Source organism: Pocillopora verrucosa, chromosome 1, assembly GCF_036669915.1.
Source record: "Pocillopora verrucosa isolate sample1 chromosome 1, ASM3666991v2, whole genome shotgun sequence".
NCBI classification, from domain to species: domain Eukaryota; kingdom Metazoa; phylum Cnidaria; class Anthozoa; order Scleractinia; family Pocilloporidae; genus Pocillopora; species Pocillopora verrucosa.
In genome coordinates, this window is record NC_089312.1 from 2,458,671 (window position 1) to 2,470,844 (window position 12,174).

Sequence of the window (12,174 nt, forward strand, 5' to 3'; positions counted from 1 at the left end):
AATTACGACGCTAAGTAGAGAGAACGAATGTACAGAAAATACACTTTTTTAAAATGTTATCTTGTCTCAAGTAGTATTTTCTGGCTAACATAAGAAATTTATTTCAAACATGTGTTTGGCAGACCTAGGTGAATGAACTACTTTTCACATATGACAGCTGAATAAAGCTGCATTTTAAATAGTAACACTCGCTATATAATATTTAATGAAGTTTATACGATCCAACGATACAGAATCTAAAGAACAAAGAATCAAGCATAAGTTATGGGGAATAGGGATAAAGAATGGAACCTGAATTTAGAATTGTTCACGAACAAGGAAAATGGATATAATTTGGGGAAGTGGATGATGGAAAATTGCGGAGAATTCAAAGACAGTCGAATATGAATGAAAATAACCGGAAAGAAATGGGGATGGCTAGCGAACCACAGTAATATTTCTGTTTACGTTTGCTCCTTACTATTTATTTACTGATGTGTGCTTTACCTTAAGCAATGTTTTCTCAGTCTTCAGGGTTAGTGAGCAAAGATAATGGCCTCGTTCTGGGTTTCCAGCGTCGCTACCGCCCCTCTTTGCCATAATATTTAGACGAAGAGAATGGTTCCTACAGTTCCGTTACGCGCTAGAAGGGCAGAAAATACACATCTTTAAGATTATGTTACAACTTCATATCCCGATAGGATTTGATGCGGGCTTCCAAGAATTGCGATGTTATCAAAGTTAGTAAGAAAGCAACGGAAAAGAAAAAAGATCGATCTCCGAATGATGAATAATGTTGGACATCTGCCACGAATCTAGGGCAAACGGGAAAAATAGGCAGTGTATAAGACTGCATATGGCACAATTTTTATAGCATTGACAAGAACTAGAGGTTGTATAATGACGCAACAAGATAGTGTTCCAGGAGATTTGTATTCACATACAAAACAGAAAAACCACAGCATCCCACCTCTTTGTAAGTACCCTGTTCCACAAGAAAAAGATGATTCAAGAACATATTGACTAATGTAACTGACCGAAATTGGCTACTGGTGTCAGAAAATCCAAAATTGGCCATAACTGTCCCACATCCAAAATCGGCCACTTGCGTCTGCAAACAAAATCACGCACAAGTGTTTAAAAATCGGCAATTAGTGTCCAACATCCAAAATCGCTCACTAGTGTCCAAAATCAAAAATCGGCCATTAAGAACCAAAATCCAAAACCAGTTACTAGTGTCCGAAAATGTCACTAATGTCCAAAAATCAAAATTCGGCCACAAGTGTCCAAAATCCATAATCAGCCACTCGTCTCCAGAATCCAAAATCAGCTACTAGTGTCCAAAATCCAAGACCGGCCACTAAATTAATGTCCAAAAACAAAATCGGCCACTAGTCTCCAATATAAAAAATCGGCCACTACTATCCAAAATCCAACATCAGCCACTATTATCCAAAATCCAAGATCAGCCACAAGGGTCCAAAATATAAAATAGGCCACTAGCGTCCAAAATCGAAACTTAGCCACGAGTACAAGGTAGAAGGAAAACCCCGAGACAAAACAAGACCTAAACAGAAAAAGGAAGGAAAGAAAAGGGAAGAGAGAAATTATCAAGCAAACACTAACTCTCATTTTAATCTGCAGTTGACACATATCTTACAATTGTTGAATCAAAAGCTGACATAACAGAACTTTCGTACCAATTTTTTGGTAAAAATAATAAATGAACGAAAAAAGTTATCTATTTTGATTTTCCTCAAGTGATACGCACGTGAATCACCATTTTATTCCAATTTCATTTTACAGAGGTCAGACTTTCAAACAGTTTGCACCGTCGCACAAAACACATTTCACTCTATTTCCCCGACCTTTAAACAGTGTATAGTAAAAATGTAAAGTAAAACTCTTTTAATGAACAAATAACCTTTCTATATCATCTCGATACATCATTAAAGATAAGCTAACTACAGAAACTGCAGGTATCCAACGTAATACCAGAAATCATCAACCCACGAGAAGAGGTTTGCCGAGCGTTTGACACTATTTTATACTCCATACTTCATAATTCCGCGGACTTGCTCGCAGGTTACCCACAGTTTAACCATGATTTAGTACTCGCGTTTACTCGCGCTTCTGGTCTTCTACACGTTTCTACGACTTTGAGTTCGTGTTGGCTTCGTGTCATATTTCTGTCTCTTGTACGATTGGCTGCTGAGACATGTTTAGCTTTGGTTGTATTACACTTAATAGAGCGCTCTATGTTAATTCTTTCAGACTCTGCGTTTAACGGAGGAGCAGAAATCCTTCGTATCCTCAGTTGTCACATGGAAAAATTAGTAATTCCCACGACTACTTTATCAATTGCTGAGAAGGAGCTTCCTCGCCATCTGGGAAGGTTCATCAATACTCCAGTCCTATGACAGCAATGACAGCAATGACCGCAAAATTTGGCCCGAACGCCTGGTTTGGCCAAGTTAAATCATTACTGTTTGGTTGTATTTGTATTAGACAATCAGTTATCAGCACTCCTGCACAGTATACTAACTGCTGACAAACGAATATATATAGAGGCCCACATAAATGACATCTTCGTCTCCTTGGTTAGCATCAATCGATTCGCTTAATAACCTGTGACTGTCTGCTAAAACCTGAGAGGGCTGAGAGGTCTGAGAGGTATATAATATTTTAATTAAACCGAACGATGCCACCGTTCTTACAATAACAAGGGTTGTAAATTCATAGTTGATGTTTAGATGCAACACAAAAGAAAGATTCTCCTCCTGCTAATCATCGTCACTGTCCTCATAATACTCCAAATCTGGGTCCATGTCCATGGATTGAAAATCAACCCGATACCTAAGAATACCTGGGAAAAAAAAAATGAAACAACTGTTACAACTAGATCATTGAGGCTAATAAACAAAAATCGAACACAATAAAATACGTAATGGTTAGTGCACTGGACTCCAAGTTCGAGACCTAGCTGGGTCATTGCGTTGTGTTCTTAGGAAAAACACATTCCCCTCACAGTGCGTCTCTCCACCCAGAAGTATATAATGGGTAGCAGGGTGAATTGTCTGGGAAGCCTGATGACATACTGATGGGTAACCATGTTATGGAATAGCATCCCATCCAGGGAGGAGTAGTCGCCTTGATGTTGAGGAAACTGGTAGAAGCTCACACTGGTGAGACACTTGGTTTGAGCACAGACTTAACCTACCTCAGCAACACTTAACACATCAGAAAGGAAGCTGTCATACTCTATCTTCAAGCAAATAGACATTAAAGACTCTTGGTCTTTGAAGAGGAAGGTAACCCAACGAAGAACCATCAGAGAAAGATGAGAAACACCTAAAAACCTGCTGTTCTGATACATGATTCTTCTAAAGTTGTTGAGAGTATAAACAACAAGCCATAGCATCACCTCCAATTCCTCCAAAGCCTTTGCAAAACTGTGCTCCTTCTTGTGATTTGTCTGTTATGATTTCCAATGTTGCACCTTAGGGGATAAAAATAATAATTATAATAAAGATCACGACTCATACAATCTCGGTTGGCATTGCAGTCAATTAACAGTTTTAAAAAAGTCTGCTTTAACAATACTCATCAGAAATCTTTACTCAATAGTTTTTTCATGACACATCAAATACATACTGTGCACTCACTTACCAAAACTCTTATAATTGTTTGCAAGCCACTCCAGCAGAGGCATCTTTTCTATCAGTTCTAACTCAACTCCAGTCTAATAGATAAAAAAAAAATTACAGATTATGAGTTAAACCACTCAACATGACTAGATGAAAGTTTATGTTAGATAGTCTTGGACAACATATAATCTTGACTTTCTAAGTAGAAAACCAGAGGTTTCTCTCATAGCACAGTTGTGCCCATGAAAGTAACACAGTACTCATGTGCTCGTAAACAGAGAAAAAGGTGCACTAAATGTTCCTTAGTGATCCAGGCTTTATCTGTCAATGTTTTTGCTACTTAGGATTAAAAGAACTAATTCATTGTACCTCACTGTCTATGGAGTATGTCTTGTCTTTTTCTTGCTCCGGATTGAGATGAAGGATTTTCTCCTCTATGGACAAATTTAATCGGCTATTTCATAATATGCATCAACATACTAACCAAATACACATCTACAGTCACTGCAAGTACACAATAGCCTCAGGCAAAGTACAAAAAATTGAGCTTTCTACTGAGATCCATTGTCATTCAATGTCCTTGTCAGAAATTCTACCCCAAAGATGATTTTTGCTTTTCACATCGGCAGCTTGCTCAAGAAAGGACTTGGCCAATCCTATAAGTTGTGGCTACCAGTGCTAGCATCAGAACATTCTAAGAACTTTATGAATCAGCATACAATCTTTCTTACTGTAAACCAGCAGATTAAACAGTTTTGTGCTTTGCAAGGTGATTTCTCGCTTACCATCTGTTTGATGATTTTTCAAAACAATTCGGTGGATTTCCAGATTTTCCCACACAATGAGGATGTCCACTGCTCCCATTTCGAGTCCCTGATAAGCAAAAAAGAAAGCCAATAATTATTTTATTTCCTCCTTTCCTTTTACAAAGACAAAAAAAATTCAAGAAACAAAACCATATCAGCTATAATAGAATAAATTGACTTAAAATGAACATTATACAAAGAAATTTCACTTTTGAAGCTTTGGCAAATAAACTGCCTCTAACCATTCAGAAATGATGTGCATAGAATCTTGAGAGGATCACTTTGAAACTTTACTCAGAAACTCAAAAACTGTTGACCTTTTTTTCCATTTTTTTCTGCTGCCTGATTGACTTTTCCCTTGAAACATGGTAACAAAATCATTTCTGGTAATCATGGTTTTCTTAGTTTTCTACCATTTTTATTCTGGCCTGTTTTAGAACAGATAAATGTAGCACTGTACAATGTTGTCTTGATTTATGTTCACACTAGCTAGTTGTACCTACTAACAAACCTTTAAGGTGTCTTCCACACCAAAGCAGTACTTTCCAGTATCTTGAGAGATTTCATCAAAGTACCTCCCTGTTTATCAAAAAATATGATGTTAAATATTCACTCCTTGTGTTCCAACAGATTTCACTCAAATAAGTTTCCAGCTACACTGAACATGCACAGGTGTACATATAACTTTTGTGTGAATATAGCAATCCACCCCAAGATTAAAAGTTAAAAGAGGAAAAAATCATTTGATTCAGAGTTAATTACTAATAAGTTACTCAATAGCAAGGCTGAGGTTGACAAATATTAGACAAAATTGGAATCAGCACTTCCTTCACTACTAATGGAATTTAATTTAATGCACCCTTAAGTTAGAGCTTGTCTCAGATACATACCTATGAGCTTCTTCTCTTGAATGAACTTGACATTAGCTAGTACCTCTGAGGCAAGTTCAATCGCCTAAAATAAAACATCATATTGTAACATAGAGATATTTGTGTAAACTTACAATAACAGTGATGTGAAAAAAGGCTATAGGATGTGCAAGGTAGAAATGTGCATCATACAAAAACAATGTAAATGATGAAAATACAAAATAACTGTGCCACTTCTGTAACCAAGGTCACAAAAGCATAATTCACCAATGTCACAACCGAAGGCAAACAACAATTTCAACTAAATGTAACAGTACCAATCAACACTTAAGAACAAAGAATGCAAAAACAGCAATGATTTTGGATGGAACGCATTGTTTTTCTCCTGTTAGCAGAATGGTTGGTTTGTTTTATTGACCCCAGTAACAATGGTTGCACTATCAAGGTTTGATGTTCATTTTAATTTGACAATTAAAACCAATTTTGAGATCTAATTTTAACTTATGTTTTTAAGGGTTTATTTTCTGATCACTCAAAGAAAACTCTTTTGCCAAAGTAATTTACATTTGTACATTGATTCCACTGCCAGAGATCTCTCCCAGAAAGTAAAAACTTATTGCACTTCAGCAAAGCCAAAAAACAACCAAACAAGTCTTCTTTACATTTTCCTAACATAACCCTTTTTCATACTTTTTCCAGATAGTCAAAATAAGTTTGCATGTTTCCACTCTTTTTAATAGAATTGAATACCTGTATGTAATTAAAATTGTACTAACCTGGTTGAAACCATTCTCACCACCATAGGAAACATCAACAAGCTTCAAAACTTTTGTTTGCAACCTCTAGAAATATGAACACAGTATCAAGGCGAGTTAAAATTGCAAAATAAGTAAGAATATATGGTGCAACTTGGCAGAATGAATACACCTGTATGTTTGTGAAAAAATATTATAAAAGTTGTATGAGCCTGCAAAATTCTCCAATGAGTAAAAGATCTGCCTTATGAAAGCAAATTAACAAAGGAGAGTGAAAAGACTCAAACACAGGTTTACTTTAGACAGCATAAAACCATACATCTGAAGACTACACAATGCATGGGGAACAGCTGTCATTGTATACAAAAGATATTTTAGCACCAGTTCAACAACTTTTGTTATTTGATTGCTAGACATAAAAAGTCAACTTAAAAACTACTGTACCTAGGGTCCAGAGGACTTATCTTTCTCCCAAAGCTATGGAAAATAACAATGAACTCTCACACAATTACATGTATCATTACCAGACACTAGCAAAAGGCATTTCCCCCTTAAAAAGATAGTGAAAGCTAGTTTGTTGTGTCCTTTGTGAAGAAAATGGGTAAATACCTGCTGATTCTAGGAAATCACCAAACTACAAAGCTCACCTGATCAAACATGTCAGACTGGCTCAGCTCAGTCTTAAAATCAGCAGATCCAGCCAAAATCAAACCAGTTATGTTTGGCTAAAACAAAACACAAAAATGAAATTCTTCTATGCTTGTTGTATATATCAACAGCATCTAACAATAGCTATTACCCCCACTACTACTGCAATTTTTAATGTTATGTTTATTTTCAGATTAAGAAGTCTTATTTTCTTAGGTGACATGAGAGGATTGACATTTTGAAATTCTGATTTTAATAAAATAACTAAATACCCTGTCATTTGTGATGAAAAGCTGAACAGCAGTCTCAGCAACTTTTCTGACATAATTGTGACGTTTCTCCATTCTCAGACGAGCAAAACGAAGAGCAGACTGTCCACCACGTCCTAAAAAAATGAAATATAATGTATTAGCTAAAAAAGTAAAATAAGGCTTCAGTGTTCCAATCCATGCATACATGTACACTCTAATTGCCCTATTTGGGTAATTCTGTTTGTGAAAGTAAAAAATTAGACCATGTAATATACAGTCAAAGTGGTTTGCTTGTGGCATTGGAAATCATCTAGAGCAGTTACTTTTTAGAGAATGTCAGCAAGAAATTATCCTAAATCAGGATTTTCAATAGGATTGAAGAAGGTGGCTACCCCAGTAAAGCAGCTGCCAGAGAATTTCCCTCTTGTTGTCTCAATACTTCCATTCATGATAAAGTGGCTTCAAACAGAGTTTTTGGTATTAAACTTCCAGAAACAATCATTACATATTTGTCTCAATTATAACAATTGTTTCACTGATCATTTTATTTCTGATCAAAATCTTCCATTTGCTTGCTTGCAAGTCTGCTCCCTGAGTTTCACACAAAAAGTCCTGAGTGAATATGTTCTTAGAAACTCAAAATCTTTTTTTTTGGCTGGAAATGTTTGAAATATATACTGGCTTATGTGTGATAAGATAATACCATGTAGTCATTTTAATCAAAACTTGTTTATAAACCCAAAAGTCAACTGAAAGAACTCTAGAAGATCTCAAGGTATTTTATTAAACCTCATTTTGTGAGTTTGCTTGAAAGCGTCCAAAGTATACCTGGCAATTCACAACAGAATACCTGCTGGAGCTCCAACAGAAGCCAGGTCTAATTGAAAGCACTGTAAATATTCCTTGATTATTTTACTAACCATGTTTCTTTGGAAGATCTACCGTGAATTTGTGAAGAACTTCTCTGGTATTTCCACAGAGTGTACCAAACAGCGCACCGTTACCATCCATCACAATAAAACCAAACTTGTTGTCATCTGCCAGCAAGGCATTCAGGGCCTGCATAAAGGCAAAACACACGTTTACCACTACACAATACACTTGCATACAACTTATAAAATGTAATATTTTCATTGTCAGGGTTAATTTACGGATTGATCATTCAGATGGAAAAAAAATTTATGACCATAAATATCGTAACTATTTTTAAACTCATCTAAACAATGAATGAAAATTTACTTATGTGAGGAAGTCTTAGGAATTTCAAACTTTCAATTTCATTTCAAAGCACACAAGAAGGGAAACCCTGGAACACTGTTACATAGATTTATATCAGAACTAACATAATTACATGCTCATGTGTGTTCTTTACTACAGAACACAGATGTGAAGAGATAGGGGGGATTGAGTATGTCTGTAGTCTGGCAGTAAGCAGAATTGTTCAGTTTATATCACACCTGCCTGCTAACCAGACAAGTCAAAGCCTTTGTTATTCTTCCAATGAAAATCAAACAAGCAATTCTGACTCTGCTTGAAGATAATTTGATTCAAGGTTTTGGAAGATTTAATATTATATTTGAAAGGCATATACTGAGTACTCTACTCTACTCAACTTCCGATCGATAAAAAACACAAATCACACTTCCTCCAGCACACTTAAGTACTATCAACTATCAACTCATCTGAGTCATTACTACATGTGAACAGTAACACTGTACAATACTTGATTTGCTAACAAACCTCTGTATGAAACTTGTTATCACAGAGATATAATGATGTGTTGATTGGCTTGAAGGGCTCAAAGTCTATGTTGACCTTCTTTTCCTTGCCATCTTCAGTTACGATTGTTCCACAGTAAACTACAAGGCCATTTGTGGGGACTGAAACAATAGAGGTTTAGAATTAGTGGAATGTAATGCAATATCAGGAGGGTGCACATCACATTAAATAGTTTCTTTTTTTATTTTCCAAACTCCTCCACAGGATACAACTTGTAACAGCTTCCTCACAATGTCACTGAATCATAACTAGAGGAAAGCTTGGTACAATGTCGCCAGAACATATGACTAGTGGAGTTATCCATAACAGCTGTTGAAGGTTACATGTGCATCCATCAAAAACCTCTGAAGGAAGGGAAATGACAAACTCTTCTTTTCAAAGAAGAGGGATGAATAGAAGCTTCATGTGAATAGAAAGGTGAGACAAGAGGGTGCATGGAGGAAAGTAGAAAGAGAAGGATGATAACATTCAACAGACAAAACAGACAAAACCTGGGGAAGGAGAAAGGTGAGCAGGCAAAGAAGTGCCTGGGAAGAAATTGGTGATGAAACATGGGACAGAGGGGTAAGGAGAAAAAGTCTGGGTCTTCTGAAAGATTTGATAAAGGTAGATGTAGTGCTGAAGCAGATGTTAAGTTTCATGATACATGAGGCCATTTGTGCTCATCACAGGTTGCTAAAAGGTTAGTTAAAGATACATTATAAGAGCAGCAAGTGTTAAAACACACCTTTTGAGTACAGCTTCAACCTTTGTTGTACAGATGTGATTGCACTAAGGACAGACAACCTGCAAATAGTAATTCAGTGAAAAATCTGTTGAAAAACATAAAGTGTTTAAAGAAAATTTTAATGTGTAAATGTGTAATTTAACTCTTCAAAAACTATACTTGGTAACATGAAGTCACCTGTTCACTCTACTCTTGATATTTGATGCAGTTCCAAACTCATCTGCCAACATCTTGGCTACACGAGAGATCTGATCTTTTGGAGGGATGATCAGAGAGATCATGCTTGTTCCATTCCTGAGAACAAGATATAACATAGGAAAAAAATACAGCAAAGTATGTCAATCAATGCTTGTAATTTGCAGTGGATCTACAGACATCAAAATGTTATCTAACAGTAAGCGAGATTGTTCACTACAGTCACACTTGCCAAAAGGTCTGGATAGCAGCAGATATGCCACAAATTTAAGAACATATATAACATTTTTTAAAGACATGTTTGGAAAGTTCTTTTGTCATCTTCAGTTCTAATTTATACTAAGTACAAAGTTGACTTTAAAGTGTGTAACAAAATGCTGATTGGATGAAACAAACAACAGAAACAGATCAATGAATGCAATTACAAGGAAAGTTTCAAATCAACATGATAAAGTTGATGATTAAGTGTAGGTTGCTCCCATTAAATGTGAATAGCTTTTATGATTTTAAGTTGGAGAGTTGTGGAAGCATGATCTGAGATGCTTAAACACTCATCATAACATAGAGTGTGATACTGTTGAGAATTTTACAAATGTCTGAAAATGTGAGAGGTCCTATCTCACTGACCAAGAGCTCACGCTTGCCTGCTAACCAGGTTAAGGGTTTCTTTTCTTCCATGAATTATCCAATAAGCAGGAAGTTGATTGCTATAGGGTGCTTTTGATATTTCTATGGAAGATTAGTTGAAGCAATTGCAATTTTAATCAAAATGGTTTTGAGTATACTGAGAAATTCAATTCATTACCAGCCCCCTCCCCCCCAACCCTGATATAAGGGAGTTCTTTTGCCTTATTATCGTCATTATCACTACCATCGTCATCATCGACAATATATTATGTGCATACACGTATACAATACATAATTTTGTACCTAACCGAAGAGAAACTTGAACTCATTTTATTTTCTGAGAAAAAATTAATTTAGATATATTGCCTTGAAATTATCACAAGCAGAATAACCTGAAAAATACACCGAGCCATTCTTTGACTTTTGTTTAATAAGAGATGTTCCTTTACCGATCGACAAGATGCGTATTTAATCAAAAAGAAGTCGATAGCGAAAAGTTTAAACTTGAATTGGTGTGTTCTTTCGCAAACATGAAACTCCAGGAGCAATCCTCTTTCTATATTTTTTCTTTGAATATAATTCTAAAATGAGGGTTAACCAAAAGACTTATCGGTTTCATTAAAATATGCCATCAACAATTTAGACAGTGTTTGGTCAAGAATAACTACTGTACTGTTGATATTGTAAAAGCCATTGAATCACGAATGAACTTCGAACTAATCTTCACGATGGTTCTACCTCATTTAACGTAGTCCACGATAAGAAATCTTTACTACTCACCCTCTGGCTGCTTCTAAACTTTTTATGAGTTTCTTGATTTTCCATATTTCCACATTTCTATCGGCCGCTTCTGTTGTGTTATCAGACGACATGATCGACGTTTTTTCAGTTTGTTTTAAAATGCCTGGTTTTCCTTGAACTGGCGAGAAAACCGAGAATCTAACAGATTAGACTAGCTGTACTTTAAGGATATCCCAAAATAAAAATCGATCCTGAATTTCAAGGGATTTTCTCGTTTAACTCTGTATTTTGAGACAAGCGCGCACTTTGTTGCCGGTTACTGCGCGAAATGGTGCAATTTTTCCATATTTGGAAACACGTGCGTGAATGACAAAGGACACTTTCGGGGGATCTGAGCGGAACTTTTCCACATTTCCGTCCATGTTGTTCCCCAGATCCCTGTGGGATTTTCCTTGTCAAAATGTGCTGACTAGTGACTTTCTTCGGGGGGATGACGAAAAATTTGTTTCCCGTCATTTTGAAAACTGAAAATTTGTATAATTATGTGATATCTTGAAATAAATCAGCTCTTTTAAGATTGCATGTGACACAACAATAACTTTCCCTAAAGATTTCCCAGGGGAATGCAAACCAAATTTTTTTTTAAGAGCCTGTTAGTCACTAGTTTTTTTTTCAGCTTAACTTCTGCTTATCCTGAAAACATTGAATTTTTTTGCCTTCCATGCATATTCTAAAGTTATTGGCTCCTATTTCTTACATCTCTCACAAAGTTGAAACAAAGATATCAAACACTTTCCTCTTATTCATTTTCCAACTAAACTCACATTCTGTTCCTATGGCAATCTATTTAAAGTGATATGTCTTGATTGGTGGTTAAATGATGCAGTCAAAAGTAGTTAAAGAACTAGTAGGTCAAATCATGTGGATTTAGCTTTCAAGTTGGGATGAAAAATACGAGTATCCAGATTTAAAAATCCTGCAGTTGGCATCTTTGAAAGGTTTCCCTCTTTCTTATATTTTTTTATTTAAAGTTTGAAGGATTAGTTTGCAGCTAAGAGAGGGCATTAACCAAAACACCCTCTGAATGAGGCCTGTGATTGAAGGGGTACACAAAATAAAGCCATGTGTGACCCCTGATGCAACAGGTACC

General features: G+C 36.0%; 1 protein-coding gene and 1 non-coding gene across 2 annotated transcripts; both read right to left on the reverse strand.

Annotated features, from left to right (window-relative positions):
• Positions 1 to 1,716: 1,716 nt before the first annotated feature.
• On the reverse strand, positions 1,717 to 11,350 carry LOC131781257 (eukaryotic peptide chain release factor subunit 1). The gene is made up of 15 exons (XM_059097907.2): positions 11,064 to 11,350; positions 9,639 to 9,755; positions 9,462 to 9,520; positions 8,696 to 8,835; positions 7,876 to 8,014; positions 6,977 to 7,089; positions 6,704 to 6,781; positions 6,078 to 6,143; positions 5,323 to 5,386; positions 4,944 to 5,011; positions 4,412 to 4,499; positions 3,996 to 4,060; positions 3,649 to 3,721; positions 3,404 to 3,478; positions 1,717 to 2,845 (listed from the first exon to the last, which is right to left on the reverse strand). The coding sequence occupies exons 1-15, from the start codon at positions 11,153 to 11,155 to the stop codon at positions 2,763 to 2,765; spliced, it is 1,320 nt and encodes a 439-aa protein (XP_058953890.1). The 5' UTR covers positions 11,156 to 11,350; the 3' UTR covers positions 1,717 to 2,762.
• On the reverse strand, positions 6,257 to 6,412 carry LOC131781915 (small nucleolar RNA SNORA79). Its single transcript, XR_009340000.1, has one exon. It is a non-coding gene; the product is annotated as a small nucleolar RNA SNORA79 (small nucleolar RNA).
• Positions 11,351 to 12,174: the final 824 nt, after the last annotated feature.

Bases quoted from the DNA above. Each gene is read 5' to 3' on its own strand.
- LOC131781257 (XM_059097907.2), bottom strand. From the start codon at position 11,155: ATGTCGTCTGATAACACAACAGAAGCGGCCGATAGAAATGTGGAAATA. The intron at 6,144-6,703 runs GTGAGCTTTGTA...TCATATTTCTAG, and splicing joins AGTCTGACATGTTTGATCAG to AGGTTGCAAACAAAAGTTTT. The intron at 5,387-6,077 runs GTTAGTACAATT...GTTTTATTTTAG, and splicing joins GTGAGAATGGTTTCAACCAG to GCGATTGAACTTGCCTCAGA.